The sequence below is a fragment of the Myotis brandtii genome, unplaced genomic scaffold, assembly GCF_000412655.1.
Source record: "Myotis brandtii unplaced genomic scaffold, ASM41265v1 scaffold114, whole genome shotgun sequence".
NCBI lineage: Eukaryota > Metazoa > Chordata > Mammalia > Chiroptera > Vespertilionidae > Myotis > Myotis brandtii.
In genome coordinates, this window is record NW_005353927.1 from 24,584 (window position 1) to 45,024 (window position 20,441).

The window sequence follows — 20,441 nt, forward strand, 5'->3', positions numbered from 1 at the left end:
GGAAGGAAGGAAGGAAGGAAGGAAGGAAGGAAGGAAGGAAGGAAGGAAGGAAGGAAGGAAGAAAGGAAGGAAGGAATGAAGGGAGGAAAGGAGGGAGGGAGGGAAGGAAGGAAGGAAGGAAGGAAGGGAGGAAGGAAGGAATAAGGAGAATGATGACATAACCCAGGCTCCTGATTTCGGCTGGGTGATGAGCTGGGAAGGAGGAGATGGGCCAGAGGCCTTGGTGAAATGTTTCCCCCCAAGACGCCCCTGCTTCCCGCCCTCACAGCTTGAGCTCATGGGACACAGTATCTTTGACTTCATCCATCCCTGTGACCAAGAGGAGCTTCAGGATGCCCTGACCCCCCGGCACAGTGAGTTCCCTGGAGGCCTCTGTCCCCAAACTACAGAGACTGAGGCTTTGCCTGCCCTCAGCATAGCCCCTCCTCCTCTGGAATATCGGATTGAAAAAAATGGGAAGAGGCTGTGGCTCTGCTCCTGCAGACCCCACCTCGCTGGGTCCAGGTCTGAGTGTGGGGATGAGGCTGGGAGACTTTAGCACCCAGGATGCTGGAGGGAGCTGGGCCCTGTCCAGAGCTGCCCCGTGACCCGCTTCTCCCCTGCCCCCCACGGCCCTCCCCAGGCCTGTCCAAAAGGAAGCCGGAGGCCCCCACGGAGCGGTGCTTCTCCTTGCGCATGAAGAGCACCCTCACCAGCCGCGGGCGCACCCTCAACCTCAAGGCGGCCACCTGGAAGGTGGGCAGGGCCCGGCTGGAGGAGGGCCTGCTGGGGCGAGGCTGAGACCGGAAGTCTTGCCGGGGGTTGGAGCCCAGGGGTGTCCTAGGCCGAGGATGCTGTGGGCTCTCTCAGAGTGGGGCTGCTGGGTCTCTTGGGTATCTAGGAGATTGGGTGTCTGTGGAGTTGGGCTGCTGGGGGCCCCTGTATCTCTTCTTAGCCCAAATCTCTGTGGGCCTGGGGTGTCCCCGACTGATGGGCCTAGAGCAGTGGTTCCCAACCTTTTCTTGGCCATGCCCCACCTAAGCGTCTCTAAAATCCTGATGCCCCCGTCCCCGTGACATATAATTCTTATTATTCAAAAAGTGAGCTCCTATTCCCATGGAGGAAGGCTAAAAGGCACTTAACTTGGTCTAAACAAGTTTCCAAAGAACATGGCATCCATGAAAGAGAAAAATAAAAGAATGAAGGGACAGTTGAAGGAATGAGGAAGAAATCACTAAGAACTTGTGGCTTTTTTGTTTCTTGTTTTTTATTTGTTTTTATTAATTTCAGAGAGGAAGGGAGAGGGAGAGATAGAAACATCAATGATGAGAGGGAATCATTGATTGGCTGCCTTCTGCACATCCCTTACTGGGACTCAAGCCAGCAACCCAGGCATGTGCCCTTGACCGGAATCGACCCCGGGACCCTTCAGTCCGCAGGCTGACGCTCTATCCACTGAGCCAAACCAGCTAGGGCAAGAAACTGTTAAAAAAAAATAATAATATTATGAAGTGATGTGAAAAAATAGCAAATAAAGTTTCAAAACTTATAATAGAGAACTGAAATGCATAAATATGTCACAATAATATTTATATACTATACATGAGGCCCCTAGAACCATAAGAAATGCAAAAAATTCACTGTTAATAACTCATTCTCAAATTGCCCCCCTAAATCAAATTTCCCCCGTGTGGGGCGTGTGCCCCACGTGGGGAACCACTGGCCTAGAGTCTCCCTGAGGTTGATATCTGGGCCCTCAGACCTCCCTGCGTCCTAAAATCTGGAGCTCCTCAGAACCCCCTGAGGTGGGGGTCCCTGTGGGGTTGGGGCTGGGGTCCCCAGACCTCTCTGGGCTGGGACTCCGCAGTCCTCGGGGATTTCTTCTCTGCTCCCCGTGGGGCCCGCAGAGACCTGCCTCCCAGCCCCATGGCTTCCCCAGGCCCCTGCGCATCACGCCTCCCCCTCCGCCTGCAGGTGCTACACTGCTCTGGACACCTGAGGGTCTACAGGCCCCCCGCACAGACGTCCTCAGCCGGGAGCCCCAATTTCGAGCCCCCCCTGCAATGCCTGGTGCTCATCTGTGAAGCCATCCCCCATCCGGACAGCCTGGAGCCCCCGCTGGGCCGGGGGGCCTTCCTCAGCCGCCACAGCCTGGACATGAAGTTCACCTACTGCGATGAGAGGTGGGCAGGAGCCCCCTCCCCGCCGCCCAGCTCCTCTTCTTCCTGTCTGCCCAAGTCACTGAGTTTTCTGTGGGTCTTTTTTTTTTTTAATATATTTTATTGATTTTTTACAGAGAGGAAGGGAGAGGGATAGAGAGCCAGAAACATCGATGAGAGAGAAACATCGATCAGCTGCCTCCTGCACGCCCCCCACTGGGGATGTGCCCGCAACCAAGGTACATGCCCTTGACCGGAGTCGAACCCGGGACCCTTGAGTCCGAAGGCCGATGCTCTATCCACTGAGCCAAACCGGTTCTGGCTTCTGTGGGTCTTTTTATCTTTGATCCTCTCTCTCTCTCTCTCTCTCTCTCTCTCGGTTTCTCCCTCCCTGTCCGTTGCTCTCCCAAAAGGGGTCAATTCGTGTGAAAAAGCTAGGACCGTGCCCAACAGGCAGTAAGCACTCAACAAACTGTCCTTATTCGTTCTCATTCTATCTCTCTCTTTCTCTCTTCCTTTTGCTCTGCATTTCCTTCCTTCCTCCCTTCATTTTTCTGCATCTTCCCTCTTTTCCTCACCTTGGAGTTGTACTCAGAAATGGTGACTCGGGGTTCAGACTGCTTGGGTTTAAATCCTGGCTGTGTGTCCCTGGCCAAATGGTGTCACCTCTCTGTGCCAGACTTTTGTCATCTGCCCTACGGAATGCTAACAGGACCTACTGTGCAGCTGTTCTGAGCACTCAGCGAGTTGCCTGGTACAAAGCACTATAGGAGTGTCTATGTTTTTAAAGTCATGAACATCCTTATTACTTTTTATTTCTATTCATTCTTTTTTTTTAAAATATATATATATTTTATTGATTTTTTATGGAGAGGAAGGGAGAGGGATAGAGAGTTAGAAACATTGATGAGAGAGAAACATCCATCAGCTGCCTCCTGCACACTCCTCACTGGGGATGTGCCCGCAACCAAGGTACATGCCTTTGACCGGGATCCAACCTGGGACCCTTGAGACCACAGGCCAATGCTCTATCCACTGAGCCAAACCGATTAGGGCTTTCTATTCATTCTTTCTCATCTTTCTTTTTGTGACTTTCTTTCTTCCTATTTCTTTCACATTCTTTTTTTCCCTTTTCTTTGCTCTGCTTGTCCCATTTCCACCCTTCCTCCCCCGCCCCCATACTCGTTTCCTGTGGCTGCTGTAACATTACCACAAATGCCGTGTCTCCAAACAACACAAATGCCTTCTCTCGAGTTCTGGAGGCGAGAAGTCTCACATGAGCCTCTTGGGGCTAAAATCAAGGGCCGAGTTCCTACTGGAGCTCCAGGGAGGAGTCTGCCTCCTCGCCTTTTCCTGCTTCTGAGGACGCCCTGCATTCCATCCTCAAAGCACATCACGCCAACCTCTTCCTCCACCATCCCGTCTACACTCACTCTGATCGCCTGCATCCCTCTTAGAAGAGCCCCTGTGACTACATCGGGTCCACCCAGATGATCCCTGGTAACCCCTGCATCTCAAGACCCATACCTGCACCGCACCTGCAAAGGCCCTTGTGCCGTGTGAGCTCACACATTCCCAGGTTCAAAAATGAGGATGGGCAGCCTGCCACACCCCTCTTTCTCTATTCCTTGCTCTCTCCCTTTCTCTGCGTGACAAGCCCGGCTCTGTCTGTCTTGCTGGCTTGGTCCCTGGGTCCCCTGCCCCTTCCCTCAGCCGCTTGAACTGACCAGGCTCCACTGTCCCCGCCCCAGGATTGCTGACGTCGCTGGCTACAGCCCCGATGATCTGATTGGCTGTTCTGCTTACGAGTACATCCACGCGCTGGACTCTGATGCCGTCGGCCAGAGCATCCACACCTGTATGTGTTCGGGTTCTGTTTCCCTGGGCCTGAGCCCGCCAATACCAGCTAGCTCCCTGCTCCCCAAGGAACCCGGTCCTCCCTGGCTCCTCATACCGAACCCCCTGCCCCCAGAGCCTTCTCTCCCCAGTTGCCCGTGCTGTGGCCCTGAGTCCTCCCGTCCCCCTCCCCAGTGCTGAGCAAGGGACAGGCAGTAACCGGGCGGTATCGCTTCCTGGCACGGAGTGGTGGCTACCTGTGGACCCAGACCCAGGCCACAGTGGTGTCAGGGGGCCGGGGCCCCCAGTCTGAGAGTATCGTCTGCGTCCACTTCCTGATCAGGTGAGTGCACCTGGGTCTGGTCTGTGTGTGTGTGAACAGGTGTGTGTGTATGTGTGTGTGTGTGTGTGTGTGTGTGTGTGTGCACAAGTGTGGCTGTATATTGTGTACACATGTGTGAGCGTGTATACACATACATGTACTAGTATATGGAACATGTGCAACTGAACACACACAGAAGTCTGTGTGCATATGAATGTCATAAGTACATATGCCATTCCTTTAAATTAAAAGGACTATATTCAAGTTTAAATAAGAAATCTAGTAGATTCATGGGGACTTGTTTTGCTTTTTTTAAAAAGTGAGGTGTCTTTTACATTTGGAACACTCATTCTTTGGGGTATATGGGTCTATGAGTTTTGACAAATGCATGGAATTGTGTAACCATTACCACAATCATCGCCAAAAAAAAAATTCTCTCATAGTGAACCCCTAATCCCTGGCAACCACTGATCTGTTCTCTGACCCTAGAATTTTGCCTTTCTCAGAATGTCACGTACATGGAATTCTACAATATGTAATCTTTTCAGTCTAATCATTGACGAGAGGGAAGCATCTTTGACTTAGCATAATGTATTTTTAAAATATATTTTCATTGACTTCAGAGAGGAAGGGGGAGGGAGAACGAGAGAGAAACGTCATCAGTCGCCTGCCTCCTGCATGCCCCCGGTGGGGATCGAGCCTGAAACCCGGGCATGTACCCTGACCAGAACTGCAAGTCAAACTGTGACCTCCTGGTTCATAGGCCGATGCTCAACCACTGAGCCACACCCACCAGGCAGCATAATGCATTTAAGATTTATGTTGTGGTGTATATGACTAGTTCCTTTTTAATGCTGACTCGTCATCTGAGGTTTGAACCTGAATGGACCCCAGTCTGTTTATCCATTCACCAGTCGGAGGATACTTGGGCTGTTTCCTATTTTGGGTGACTATGAAAAAAGCTACTGTAAACATTCTCACACAAGACTTTGTGAAACCATATGTTTTCAGTTCCCTTCGGTAAACACCTAGGAGTGGAATGAATGGGTCATGTGGTCAGTGTATATTTAACTTTGTAAGAAACCACCCCACTGTTTTTCCAAAGCGGCTTACCATTTTGCATCCATCCCATCAGCAGTGTAGGAGGGTTTCAGCTGTATCCTCGACAGCATTTTGTATTGGCTCTTTTTGTCTTGTTTGGTTTAATTAATTTTCTTTTAAAATATGAAAATATGCTGAACCGGTTTGGCTCAGTGGATAGAGCGTCGGGCCTGCAGACTAAGGGGTCCCAGGTTCGATTCCGGTCAAGGGCATGTACCTTGGTTGCAGGCACATCCCCAGTGGGGGGCGTGCAGGAGGCAGCTGATCGATCTCTCTCAATGATGTTTCTAACTCTCTATCCTTCTCCCTTCTTCTCTGTAAAAAATCAATAAAATATATTTTAAAAAAATAAAATATGAAAATATGTTTTTATTGATTTGAGAGAAAGAGGAAGGGGGAGGGAGAGAGAAACAGCAATTGGTTGCCTCCCATATGCACCCCGACCAGGGACCTAACCTGAAACCTGAGCATATGCCCTGACTGGGAATCGAACTGGCAAACTTTTAGTGCACAGGACAATGCTCCGCCAACTGAGCCGCCCTGGTCAGAGCTTGTTTGGTTTTAATTTTAGCCATTCTAATGGAAGTGTAATAGTAAACCTTACCCCTCCCCTGTTGTGCATCTTAGAAGTTTTCTACCATAACCACATGGTAACGAAGACAGCACATCCTATATAATAAAAGCCTAATATGCAAATTGTCCCCTCAACTGGGAGTTCGACCAGGGGGCAAAGCCAGCCAGCCAACCGCCCATGGCCCCTCCCTCCTCCCTCCAGCCGGCCCTACCCTGGCCTGTGGCAGCAGGCAGCCAGGGGAAGGGAGGCCCCAGCTGGCAACTGGCAGCCACTACGGACCCTACCCGTGCACAAATTTTGTGCACTGGGCCTCTAGTTAATCACATAAGACAAAAACAATGACAGCTTTTCTTTTCTTTTTTAAATATATTTTATTGATTTCAGAGAGGAAGGGAGAGGGGAAGAGAGATAGAAACATCAATGATGAGAGAGGGTCATTGATCAGCTGCCTCCTGCGTGTCCCACACTGGGGATTGAGCCTGCAACCCTGAGGCATGTGCCCTCCCGGTTCATAGGTCAACACTCAGCCACTGAGCCACTCCAGCCGGGTGAGAATGACAGTTTCTCTTTGATGATAACCTTCTGGGACATGGCACCAATTTCTGAAGTCTTAGGAATTTTCCCAGGTCTTTTTTTTTTTTAATATGTATTTTTATTGGTTTCAGAGCAGAAGGGAGAGGGAGAGAGAGATAGAAACATCACTGATGAGAGCGAATCATTGATCGGCTGCCTCCTACAGGTCCCCTACTGGGGATAGAGCCTGCAACCGGGGCAAGTGCCCTTGACCAGAATCGAATCCGGGACCCTTCAGTCCATAGTCTGATGCTCTATCCACTGACCGAAACCAGCCAGGGCTTTCCCAGGTCTTTTTTTTTTAATTTTTTTTATATTTTATTAATTTTTTACAGAGAGGAAGGGAGAAGGAGAGGGATAGAGAGTTGGAAACATCGATGAGAGAGAAACATCGATTCAGCTGCCTCCTGCACACTCCCTACTGGGGATGTGCCCGCAACCAAGGTACATGCCCTTGACCAGAATCGAACCCGGGACCCTTCAGTCCGCAGACCGACGCTCTATCCACTGGCCCAAACCGGTCAGGGCTCCCAGGTCTTTTTGATCAAGGAGAGATTCTATTAGAAAATAGAAGTTGGTAACAGAAGTATTCGTACATGTCTTTATATTGTACACAAAAACAGACTGATCATCCTTTAAATGTTCTCGATTCAACACCTTTTCAAATCAGAATCTTTGAATAACTTACAGACATTGAAAGAGAAGGGACCTGCCTCCATCTCTCCTGGAAACTCCTTTTATTCATTACAAAGATTCGCCTTTTTATGGCCGGGCCCTGCGCTTTCCATTTTTTTGCACTCTAAGCAAAGAGCAGGCCTGGAGATTTCGGTTTTACTGGCTGAAAATGGGTGAGGAATGACAGGAGTTTACGTAGTAACAGTGAATTAAGGAGCATGTGGTATTCATCATCCTTAGTGCTGTGTTCCTATTGTATAGTGCGAGACGGTGTGGTTGTTGTTGCTTATACTTTGTAAAGTCTACTCCCTTTCCCTTGTACATATATTAACTCATTTAAGCCTCATAGCAACCTGGGGAGAAGGTACCATTATTATTCCGTCTTTATAGAGGAGGAAACAGAGGCCCAGAGAGGTTCAGCCACATGCTCAAGGTCACACAGCTCCTAAGTGGCAGAGCTGGGATTTGAACCCAAGTCATACTGGCTGCAGAGCCCTTGCTCTTCACTACTAAGCAGGACTGATTGTCTAGGACAGCGATGGCGAACCTTTTGAGCTCAGTGTGTCAGCATTTTGAAAAACCCTAACTTAACTCTGGTGCCGTGTCACATATAGAAATTTTTTTATCTTTGCAACCATAGTAAAACAAAGACTTATATTTTTGATATTTATTTTATATATTTAAATGCCATTTAACAAAGAAAAAAAATGAGTTCGCGTGTCACCTCTGACACGCGTGTCATAGGTTGGCCATCACTGGTCTAGGAAATGTTTGTGGAACGAACGAGTCAACTCCATGTGTCAGCCTGAGTGTATGGAACACGTGCACGTATCTGTCCTTGTATATCCGTGGGCGTATATGGGTGTTGTTGTTGGTGCCTGTGTGCACCGAGAGTGTGTGCATGTGTACTGTGTATGCTTGTGCTTTTCAAAGGGGATGGGTGGCTTTGGTGCAGCCTAAACGGGGATGTTTCCAGCCCAGAAGGGGTTTGGTAAGGGTGGGAAAGGATCATAGCTTCTCTAAGAGCTGGCAGGAGGACCATCCACATTCTGTCCTGGACGGCGTCATGCAAATGAGATGCAAATGAGGGCCTGGTCCTCCGCCACAGACCATTTCTCCAGAAGCCAGTTTGCTCAGGAACATTTGGATTGTCTCTACAGCTAGAGACTGCGGGGAGGGGAGGCGCGGGGGACGTGAGAAGGATGTATTTATAAAGCCATTCCCTGGAACGTCTATGAATAGAATCTTCATAACTAAAATCTTACTCGTTAAAATAGATCCCTATCAATTCTTCATATTTGGTAACATAGGGATGTTAAATATATATTCTTCATGAATTCCTTTTAATGAATGCTTATGAATACATATCTATAAAGAGGGTATTTCATTTTTATACCTTTTACTTTCCCCGTCCCTGCCCCTCAGTTCCCCACCCGCCTCGGCCTCCTCTCTCTACCCAAGCTGTACTAAATGCCAACTCTTTTTTCTGTCTTTCCTTCCACAGAGGGAGCTGGGGAAGACACACTCAACTTTCTTGTAAATGCTATTATAATAAAAAGCATTCGAGACCAATCAAATCCTTAAATCCAGAAACAAGTAAATGTGGCCAATTATTTCCTGCACGATGCCCTCCTGCCCCCGGTGGGATTGCCTCCTAAGACAGGACATCATCCGAGGGGGCTGCCTGGGCCGGGCCGAGGACCCTCCCTGATTCCCCCTCCCCTTTCTGCCCTGTACCCAGCCGGGTGGAAGAGACCGGAGTGGTGCTGTCCCTGGAGCAAACGGAGCCACGTTCTCGCAGACCCATGCAGCGGGCCACCCCCTCTCAGAAGGACACCCCCAACCCTCGGGCCAGCCTTGGTATGGGGCGGGGCTGGGGCTGGGAGGGGTTGTGTCCCCAGGATGCTTAGGAGAAAGCCCAAGCGCCTTAACACGGTTCACCCCGTGTGGCCTGCCTCCTGCCTCCTTCCTTTCCTTACCTTAAGACAGTGGTTCTCAACCTTCTGGCCCTCATGTTGTGACCCAACCATAAAATTATTTTCGTTGCTACTTCATAACTGTAATGTTGCTACTGTTGCTTTTTAAAAAATATATATTTTATTGATTTTTTACAGAGAGGAAGGGAGAGGGATAGAGAGTTAGAAACATCGAAGAGAGAGAAACATTGATCAGCTGCCTCCTGCACACTCCCCACTGGGGATGTGCCTGCAACCAAGGTACATGCCCTTGACAGGAATCGAACCCAGGACCCTTGAGTCTGCAGGCCGAAGCTCTATCCACTGAGCCAAACCGGTTAGGGCTGTTCCTACTGTTATGAATCGTAATGTAAATATCTGATATGCAGGATGGTCTTAGGCGACCCCTGTGAAAGGGTCGTTCGACCGCCAAAGGGGTCGCGACCCACAGGTTGAGAACCGCTGCCTTAAGACCACACCAGCTCCTGCGGTGCTCTCGTACCAACCTCGCGAGCCCCTTTCATGCCTCAGGGCCTTTGCACACGTCGTTTCCTCTGCCCAGAAAGCTCTCCTCTCTCCTGTCCTCCCTCTTTTCCCGTGGCCCTGGGATGATGGCTTCAGTCTTGTGCTCTCTGCTCTGGAACCTGCCATGGCTCCCCATTGCGCCCACCCTTCACTTCCCGCCTCCCGCTTCACTGCTCTTTGGCTTCCCGTCATCGTGACCCTCCCAAATCTGGTTCCTTTCTACCTCTTCCTTCTCCCCGGCCCACGCCCCCCGCCCCCCAGCCCGAGATGAGCTGCCCTCTCTGTTTATTCTTCAAGGCCTCACCTGCTCCAAGCTGTTGCTGGCAGTCCATGCGCCTGGGTGTGGTGTGGGGTCGACAGTCCCCTTTCCTTTTCTGGCTCAGAACTGGCTCGGGCGACGTCTTGACCTGCAGCGACTTTAGAACCTCTTTGAGGGCCTTGGGCCCGTCTTTTCCCTCCAGAGCCAAGTGGCCGAATGCTGCTCAGTGCTGTTGGAAAATTGGGTCCAGCCATGTCGATTTTAAATATTCGAGTATTTCCCCACCACTGGGCAGTTGCTACTCTCTCGGGCCTCCTGTGTGCCCGCCCCACCCCACGTTGCCCCATGACCAAAGGGAAGGCACCTGGCCCAGCCAGGGTTCCCTAGGGCCCAGCTCCCCAGCGCTGTGAACGGTGTCCACCCTGATTGGTGGTTGAAGATGTCAGCTATGCTCCCTGGGGTTGGCGGGGAGGACTCCGCCCCTCAGCCCTGGGTACCATCCTGTGTCCTCCCCAACTCCATGTGCCCTGCAGACGTCTCCGGTCCCCGGATCCTGGCCTTCCTACACCCCCCTGCCCTGAGCGAGGCCACCCTGGCCGCTGACCCCCGCCGCTTCTGTAGCCCTGATCTCCGTCGCCTCCTGGCACCTATCCTAGATGGGACCTCGGGAGCTGCCACCCCCAGCGCACCCCCAGCCACACGGCGCCCCCCGAGCCCCCTTCCGGTAAGCAGTCCCTAGCACTGGAGCCCTGAGGATCCGGGCTGCTTTGTTCTTTGGCTTGAACCTTGCTGGGCCTCAGTTTCTCCATCTGTGTAGTGGGAAGGTTGGGATGACATGGGTCCCGGGGCTTCCTTAAGACCTAGATTCCAGATTGTTCAACTGTGATCTGGACCAAAACCTGGGTGTGTTGGGATTGGCGTGGGTGGCCCCCTCCTGGCTTGTGACAAAGCACCAGGCTCTCTGAACTCTGACTTCAAGGACTCAAGAACGTCTAATGTCTTAAATTACACGACTCTGCATTCAAACCCTGAATCTGCCACTTACCAGCTGTGTTACCCCGGACAAGTGGGGCCTGTTTCTTCACCTGTAAGGTTTGGATAATGGCAAATAGCCACCTCATTGGTTATTGTGAGGGTTCACGGGAAGACCTTCGTAGGAACCTGACGCCTAGTAGGTGCTCAATAGACTATAGTGGTTGCTGTTTTTACATAAGAGTCCAGATAGTCTGACCTTTGACTCAGGGGTCTGTATTGACTTTCCTCATCCCGACCCTATTCCCCCAAATATCTTCTCTCCACCACAAAACTAGGTTGTGACCTTTTGACCTCACTCTTCATCCTTGGGATAGCAGTACTTCTGCATGGTTACACACACACCCCCACCCCTCGGGCTCTGGTCTTTCAAACCTTTGGTGTTTTTCCTGTTGACCTGTTCCCGACATTCTTTGAACACCCAGGTTCAGACCTCATTTGCATTTGCTATTTGACCCTCTTGGTGTCCAGCTGTTTGAGATTTGACCCTCCCTTCTACTCCTGAGCTCAAATGTCTAGATCAGCCGTTCTCAACCTGTGGGCCGAGACCCCTTTGGCGGTCGAACGACCCTTTCACAGGGGTCGCCTAAGACCATCCTGCCTATCAGATATTTACATGACGATTCATAACAGTAGCAACATGACAGTTATGAAGTAGCAACGGAAATAATTTTATGGTTGGGTCACAACATGAGGAACTGTATTTAAAGGGCCAGAGGGTTGAGAACCACTGCTCTAGACTGTCTTACTGTTGACATCGCCCAGGCTCAAGGGATGTCTCTACTCTGTCTCCTCACAGGCTGATCTCCCAGATGAGCCACCTGTGGACATGGAGAATGCACACAAAGTCTTGGCCTCTGGGAGAGACCTTGAGGCAGTGGAGACAGATCTAGCCATAGGTCAGGTAAGGGCAGGCGTGGGGGCCGACATATCTGGGCTTCAAAGAAAGGTAGTGGGATGGTTGAAGGGATGAGTGGGTGGATAGATGGACAGACCATTGTATTCATTAGGCGGGTGGTGGTGGATAGATGGATGGGTGATGTTTAGACAGATGTTTGGATAAAACCGTGGTTGGCAAACCACAGCTCTCGAGCCACATGCGGCTCTTTGGCCCCTTCAGTGTGGCTCTTCCACAAAATACCACGTGCGGGCACGCACGTACAGTGCGATTGAAACTTCGTGGCCCATGAGCAGAAGTCGGTATTTTGTGGAAGAGCCGGTATTTTGTGGAAGAGTCACACTGAAGGGGCCAAAGAGCCGCATGTGGCTCTCGAGCCGCAGTTTGCTGACCACTGGGAAAGACCTTTGGTTCACTGGATGGATGATGGGTGGAGAATGTTTGAATTATTGAGTGGATAGATCAACAATAGTGGCATGATGTATTAATTATCTACTTCTATATGACAAATTACCCCAAAACTCAGCGCCTTAAAACAACTCACATGTATGATGTCACACAGTTTCTGAGAATCAGGAATCTGGGAGTTGCTTAGCTGGGTGGTTTTTGCTCAGAGTGTCTCATGAGGCTGAAGTCAAGCTCTCAGTCAAGGCTGCAGTCACCTGGGGATATAGAGGATCCACTTCCAAACGCAGGCACATGGTTGTTGGCAGGACTCAGCCCTCACTAGCTCTGGCTGGAGGCCTCATTCCTGACGTGTGGGCCTCTCCATAGGCTGCCTTTGTGTCCTCACACCACGGCAGCTGGATTTCCCCACAGCAAATAATCCAAGACAGGGTGAGCCCAAGACAGAAGATGCTGTCTTTTATAACTTAATCTTAGAAGTGACAAAACAACATTTTTGCTGTAATGTAGACCAACCCTAGTACAATGTGAAAGGCAACCACATTCAAGGGTGAAAACCAAAATACAAGGATCGTCGGGGCTCCATTACAAAGTCACTTCCCATCACAGCATCCGCTTCAATTCCAGAATGTCCTCGCTTAAATCAGGTCTGGTTGCAGGGAAGCTCCTATCTCAGTCTGTTGGCCTGTGAGCTGAAGAGACAAGTTATCTGCCACCCACATACCCAACATACAGCTGTGGGAGAGGCATAGAATAACTGCCCTATGCACTCCCATTCAAACACACAGGTGCCACTGGTCCACAGCAGTTTTGAAATACAGTTAGGCAAATATCGGCAGTTCCTTGATCAGAACTCATTCCTACTACTTGCCAGGAGTTTTTCTTCGTGGTGGTTGGCCCGGCCTTCTGGGCTTTGGGCTCCTCACTGTCGTCATCCTTCCTTTTTCATAAAATGCAACATGTGCTGCAGCTGAGTGGTTTTCATACCTGGCTTCCTGCTGAGGGAACTTTGGTGGTCCAAAGGTCTCTTTTCATTTTGTTCCATTTCAGTCCCTTTCGGTCCAAACTGGCAATGTTTCTACCCATATAATTCTCTTAGACATTTGTCATGGGTCTTATGTGAATTTCTTTGGGAGTTTACACCGTTAAAGTCACACCCACAAATTTCATTGAGATAGAACCTTGTCTACCTTGCATTGCTGCTGAGATGGCTGAGTGACAGAGCCCTGAAGTTGAGTAGAAGCCCTATTGTTTGGGAAAATCTATGAGGTACATCCCTAAACTCTAGAATCTTTTGTCTGAGTCTGAAGGATACTGCTAGGTGCCACCTTTGATCTTTCTGAGGGTTTAAAAGGCATGTTATAGTCACGCCCTGGCTTCATCTTTAGACCATGCTTTTCTGAGAGCGCCTGTCATTGCTCAGAAGCCATTTCTTAATTGCAGCATCATTTGCCATCCGGGGAGTTCCCAGAAGCAGCTAAACCCAAGGTGAAAGACACAGTCCTCCAGACTACCAAGTCTGCCCAAGTTCAGGGGTCCTCAGGGCCACCCTCACTTCACACTATCTGGATTAAAATTCAGAGATTCCCACAGACTCCCTCAAGTTCAATGTTTTTCTAGAACGAGTCATAGAACTTAGGAAAGTGCAATACTTATTATTACAGTTGTATTACAGCCAAAAAAAATATTATAACCAAAGGACGAGATGCATAGGGTGGAACCTAGGACTGGGAGGGTCCAAATGCAAAGGGAGGTGTAACCCTCCTGACATTGAAGTGTGACACTCACACACGGAGTATTGACACTCAAGGAAGCTCACTCAAGCTTTTAAGGTTTTGCAGGCATGACTGGTTGAGTTACTGCCCATGTACTTGAACTTGATCACCATCTCTTCCTCCCCCAAGACACACACTTTCCTTGGAGGTCAGGCTGATTTCACACGGCCCAAACCCCAACCCTCTACTCACATGATTGACCTTTCTGACATAGCCAGCCCTCGCTCACCCTGAGTCATCTTGTTAGCATAAACCAGTGGTCGGCAAACTGCGGCTCTTTGGCCCCTTGAGTGTGGCTCTTCCACAAAATACCACGTGCGGGCGCGCACGTACAGTGCGATTGAAACTTCGTGGCCCATGCGCAGAAGTTGGTTTTCGGCCTGGGCGAGTCTGTTTTGAAGAAGTACTGTTGATATTTGGCTCTGTTGACTAATGAGTTTGCCGACCACTGGCATAAACTATCAGGCATGGCCCAAGGGGCCCACCATGAACAGCAAAGACACGCCTACCACTCAGGAAATTCCATTGGTTTCTATGTTACCTCCCGGGAGCCAGGTCAAAGGCCAAACCTCTTTTTGGGTAAAGTTAATGCTTCAGTATGCAGGGAGATTGAGAATTCTCAAGATTGTCAAGTCCCAGCTCCTTCATGTTTAACCTTTCTTTCTTTCCTTTTTTTAAATCTGTTTTTATTGATTTCAGAGAGGAAGGGAGAGGGAGAGAGAGCTAGAAACATCAATGATGAGAGAGAATCATTGATCGGCTGCCTCCTGCACGCCCCCACTGAGGATCGAGCCTGCAACCCAGGCATGTGCCCTTGACCAGAATCAAACCTGGGTCCCTTCAGTCCACAGGTTGACGCTCTATCCAGCTGAGCCAAACTGGCTAGGGCAATGTTTCTATCTTTGGCTTCTCTCTCCTCTTGCCTTCTACTCCAAGTAGCAAGAAGAAATCAGGCAGCTTCTTTGTCAGTCTGCCTAGAACTCTCCTTAGCTAGATCACCCAGGTCACTAGTTACATTTTTTTTTTTTTGCTTTCCACACAACTGCAGGTGGCAGTGTTGCTAAACTTTCAGCTACTACACATCAAAAATCCCCTCTCCTCTGTTCAAAGAACATGTTCCTCACTTCCCTTTAAGCCAGTGGTTCTCAACCTTCCTAATGCCGTGACCCTTTAATACAGTTCCTCATGTTGTGGTGACCCCCAATTTCATTGTTACAAATTGAACATAATTAAAGCATAGTGATTAATCACAAAAAATATGTAATTATATATGTGTTTTCCGATGGTCTTAGGCGACCCCTGTGAAAGGGTCATTCGACCCCTAAAGGGGTCACGACCCACAGGTTGAGAACCACTGCTTTAAGCCCTCCCTGGCACGCTCCTCTAGATTTAGCTCTTTACTAACATTTTTTCAAGGCAACCTAGGTCTTCTCCCCAGTGTTCTCCAGGCAGTGGGCTTTTGTTACAGCAGTGCTCCACTCTTAGTACCAAAATCTTACCTGTAATCTACTTCTGGATAACAAGTTACCTTATAAGTTAGACATTTTAAAAAGCAATTATGTGCCTGGCCAGTGTGGCTCAGTGATTGAACGTCAGCCTATGAACCAGGAGGTCATGGTTCAATTCCTGGTCAGGGTACATGCCCGGACTGTGGGCTCGATCCCCAGTGGGGGGTGTGCAGGAAGCAGCTGATTGATGATTCTCTCTCATGATTCAAGTTTCTATCTCTTTCTCTCCCTCTCCCTTCCTCTCTGAAACCAATAAATATATATATTTTTAAAAACCAGCAATCATGTATTACTTCACATAATTTCTGAGGGTCAGGAATCTGGAAGGCACTTAGCTCGGTGGCTTTGGCTCAGGTCTCTCACGAGATTGCAGTCAAGAGGTCATCTGGGGTTGCAATCATCTGAAGGCTTGACTAGACTAGACCCGTGGTCGGCAAACTGCAGCTCTCGAGCCACATGCGGCTCTTTGGCCCCTTGAGTGTGGCTCTTCCTAAGCCTTAGGAGTACCCTAATTAAGTTAATAACAGTGTACCTACCTATATAGTTTAAGTTTAAAAAATTTGGCTCTCAAAAGAAATTTCAATCATTGTACTGTTGATATTTGGCTCTGTTGACTAATGAGTTTGCCGACCACTGGACTAGACGATTCATTTCCAAGGTCACTCACTGGCTGTTGGCAAGGGATCTGTTTTTTGCCATGTGAGTCTCTCCATAGGGCTGCTCACGACATGGCTTTCCCCAGAGCAAGTGATCCAAGAAAGAGAGTGCAACAAAAGCCATGGTGTCTTTATAACCTAACTAGAGGCCCAATGCATGAAGATTCATGCAAGAATGGGCCTTCCTTCCCCTGGCTGCCGGCACCACCTTCACTCTGGCCTGAGCCGCCTTTCCACCTTCCCACGATGCCCAGAGGCCAGGAGGGGCTGGGGCAGTGCAGAACGCCTGTGTCATGGGAACGACGCAAGCCTCCCGCCCCAGCCCCGGCCACTCAGCACCTTCGTATGCAAATTAACCCGCCATCTTTGTTGGGTTAATTTGCATACTCACTCCTAATTGGCTGGTGGGTGTTGCAAAGGTACGGTCAATTTGCATCTTTGTCTTTTATTAGTGTAGGTGTTGGAAGTCACACACCATCATCTCGTCAATAACCTATTGTTCCCAGGGCAACCTAGTCACTGTACTAGGGGACTACACGAAGGCATGAGTACCAAGACGAGAGGATCCTCAGGGGCCATGTTGGCGGCTGGTTACCACAGAGTCCTTCTACCCATTTTACAGATGGGAAGCCTGAAGCTCAGAACGCAGGCACACAACTCCGAAGTCGGGGAGCTGGGACACGAGCCCAGGCCCATCCGAGGCCAAGGCTCATGCTTTCACCTCCCTCCTGCCCTCCGCAGGACGGCGATGCCCTGGATTTGGAGATGCTGGCCCCCTACATCTCCATGGATGATGACTTCCAGCTCAACTCCAGTGAGCACCTGCCCAGGCTCTACCACCGACCTCTGGGGGCTGCCCCCCGGCCTCGCGCTCGGAGCTTCCACGGCCTGTCTCCCCCAACTCCTGAGCCCTCCCTGCTGCCCCGCTGGGGGAGTGACCCCCGGCTGAGCTGCTCCAGTCCTTCCAGAAGGGACACCTCCGCCCCATCCATGGCTGGGGCTCGGAAGAGGTGAGCCACAGTAGAGGAGGGATACCAAGGGAGTGTGGAGGGTCCCTGACCCCCTGTCTTGCTCCTGCCTCCTACTCCAGCCTCATTCTCATCATCCCTCCCACACTGACCCTGCCCAGGCCGTACCCACAGTGTGCCCCGCATGGCATGTTTGTCCCAACCTCTATGTCTTTGCCTAGGCCTCGCCCTCCTTCTGGAGTGCACATCACTGTGCTCACCATCTAATCCAGCGGTTCTCAACCTGTGGGTCGCGACCCCTTTGGGGGTCGAACGACCCTTTCACAGGGGTCGCCTAAGACCATCGGAAAACACATATATAAATACATATTGTTTTTGTGATTAATCACTATGCTTTAATTATGTTCAATTTGTAACAATGAAAAGACATCCTGCATATCAGATATTTACATGACGATTCATCACAGTAGCAACATTACAGTGATGAAGTAGCAACGAAAATAATTTTATGGTTGGGGGTCACTACAACATGAGGAACTGTACTAAAGGGTCGCGGCATTAGGAAGGTTGAGAACCACTGGTAATCCAATCCCACCAGTCAGCCAGGCCCCCTCCGTTGGGACATATTTATATCTGGCCTACTGACGGTTTTTGTCATAGTTAAGAGGACTTGCCACAATGTCAGAGACACTGTCTGGAACTAAGTTTCTTTTTTTTTTTTTTAATATATTGTATTGATTTTTTATAGAGAGGAAGGGAGAGGGATAGAAAGTTAGAAACATCGATGAGAGAGAAACATCGATCAGCTGCCTCCTGCACACCTCCTACTGGGGATGTGCCCGCAACCAAGGTACATGCCCTTGACCGGAATCGAACCTGGGACCTTTCAGTCCGTAGGCCGACGCTCTATCCACTGAGCCAAACCGGTTAGGGCTGGAACTAAGTTTCTAATACCTTTGAGAATCTATTGAAAGCTATGGACTCTTTCCCAAGAAAACTGACCTACACATAGAGACACACACTTTGCCTATAATGTCAGATGGTCCATGCCCCTCTTCCAAAGATGTTAGATTCCTAATACGTAAGCTTTTGCTCGCCAACTTGTGGGCACATGCCCATTTAGTCTCCAGAGTGGTCTCTACTGTCCATGTGAAGCTTTTATGCATACATCTCAGTATTCCCCAAGGCTTCCAGCTTGACACTGGGTATACAGTTGGTGCCTAATAAAAACTTGTTAAGCCCAGTCGGCGTAGCTCGGTGGTTTAGCGTCGATCTGTGAACCAGGGAGTCACTGTTCAATTCCCGGTAGGGACATATGCCCAACCGCTCGGTCCCCAGTGTGGGCTCGGTCCCCAGTGTGGGGCGTGCAGGGGGCAGCTAGCTGATCGATGATTCTCTCTCATCATTGATGTTTCTCTCTCTCTCCCTTCCTCTCTGAAATCAATAAAAATATGTTTTTAAAAAAACTTTTTAAAATGAGGAAGGTAGTAAATTAATGAATATAGTAGGTGGAGGGATAGATAGATGATGGATGGATGGTAAGTGGGTGAGTGAGTGGATAGATACGTGAATGAATGAAAGGATAGATAGATGGAGGTTGTATGGGTGGGCGATGGATCATTGGATAGATGAATGGGAAGACAGAGTGGTGGATGGATGGATGAATCAATGGCTGGATGGGTGGAAGGATGGATTGATGGATGGACAGGTGGATGGATGAGTAGATAAATAGGTGCTTGGGGGAGTGAATCAATACTCATCATCTACTCATACCAGTGCCCACACCTGCCCATGTTTGCTGTGTTCTGAGATTCCTGCCTGTTTTCCTCCAGGACCCTGGCCCGGAGCTCAGAGGATGAGGCCGAGGGGGCAGAGCTGCTGGGGGTGAGACCCCCTAAACGGTCCCCAAGCCTAAGACCCGAAAACTTCCTACTGCCTCCTCTCAGCCTGGTATGTGTGGGGATGTGTGGGGTTCTCTGGCCCTCAGAACCCGGCAGGCTTAAGCTTACTCTTCTATGGATGGGAGAACCAGAGGGGACAGGGCTGATAGTCAGATAGAAGGTTGGTAACCCAGCTGGAGCTAGGACCTTGATATTTTAGCTCAGGTAAGGGGTAAGAAAGGGCTTTGGAAATGTATGTAAGTTGGTTGGAAGTACTAAGAAGACATTTAAGCAGGGGAAGGGGGAAATGACAAGGGTCAGTATCTGCTCCTGTGGGCCCCCTTTCAAACCTAGAACAGGTTTGGCCTTGGATGATTCGTGTAGTGTTACGAGTACAGACACTAGAGTCTGACTGGGTTCCGGTCAGCCACCTAGTGACTGAGACCTTGGGCAGGTGATGCCCCCAAACTGAGCCTCAGTTTCGTCATCTGGAAAGTGGGAGAGTTACATCTCACAGGACTGCCCTGAGAAGCAAACGAACCAGGCCCTTCACTGTTCCTCAGCGGGCGACAGATAAACGGGATAGAAAAGCAAAGCAAACTAGAACAGCATCCCTTCCCCTGCGTTCTCCCTGCCTCGTCTTGCCCTGGTTGTCAATTCTGCACAACAGCAACCCTTTCTAAAAACCAGCCGAGACTGTGACTTCCACAAGGCCTCCCCCCAGGACCTTCCATGGTTCCCTATTGCCCACAGAAGAGCTCTCTGGCTCCTCACCCAACAGGGCTGTTTGAACATGAGGGGTGTGATGGATAATACCAATAGCTTATACACTGAGTGGCCAGATTATGATAACCAGCCAGATTATTATGACCACCCCATCAGTACTTCATTGACACTTCCAAAAATACTGAATACTGAAAGCTTCTTAAGCAAATACTCTCAAGGTTTTATTATTATTATTATTATTACTAGAGTCGTGCACCAGTGCGGTCCCTCAGTCTGGCCTGCGCCCTCTCGCATCCAGGACCCCTCAGGGGATGTCAGAGGCTTGGTGCAATTTGGCTTGACCCCCACAGGCCAGGCCAAGGGACCCCAGAATCCGTGCACTGGGCCTCTACTATGCATATAAGATCTTTAGTTAAACTCTTCCTGCCCTCCCCACTACCCTTTTCCATCTAAGATTCATCAGTCTGTTCCATGTTTCCATGCCTGTGCATTGAGCATCTGCCCCCTGGTGGTCGGTGCGTGTCATAGCTACTGGTCGAACAGTAGAACGGTGGCTTAGGCTTTTATATATATAGATTATTTGCATAACTAATTCACTTCACTGTACTGATGGGGTGGTCATAATAATCTGGCCA

At 49.8% G+C, this 20,441-nt stretch overlaps 1 protein-coding gene across 1 annotated transcript in view; it reads left to right on the forward strand.

The window, feature by feature from the left end:
• The window catches only part of HIF3A (hypoxia inducible factor 3, alpha subunit), a 33,331-nt gene that overhangs the window by 2,546 nt on the left and 10,344 nt on the right, over positions 1-20,441 (forward strand). The window contains exons 2-11 of the mRNA XM_005857848.2: positions 269-353; positions 623-735; positions 1,954-2,162; positions 3,890-3,996; positions 4,170-4,317; positions 8,961-9,079; positions 10,492-10,682; positions 11,790-11,894; positions 16,974-17,242; positions 19,033-19,150. Of these exons, the coding sequence (XP_005857910.1) occupies positions 269-353; positions 623-735; positions 1,954-2,162; positions 3,890-3,996; positions 4,170-4,317; positions 8,961-9,079; positions 10,492-10,682; positions 11,790-11,894; positions 16,974-17,242; positions 19,033-19,150 (1,464 nt within the window). The remainder of the gene's footprint in view (positions 1-268; positions 354-622; positions 736-1,953; positions 2,163-3,889; positions 3,997-4,169; positions 4,318-8,960; positions 9,080-10,491; positions 10,683-11,789; positions 11,895-16,973; positions 17,243-19,032; positions 19,151-20,441) is intronic.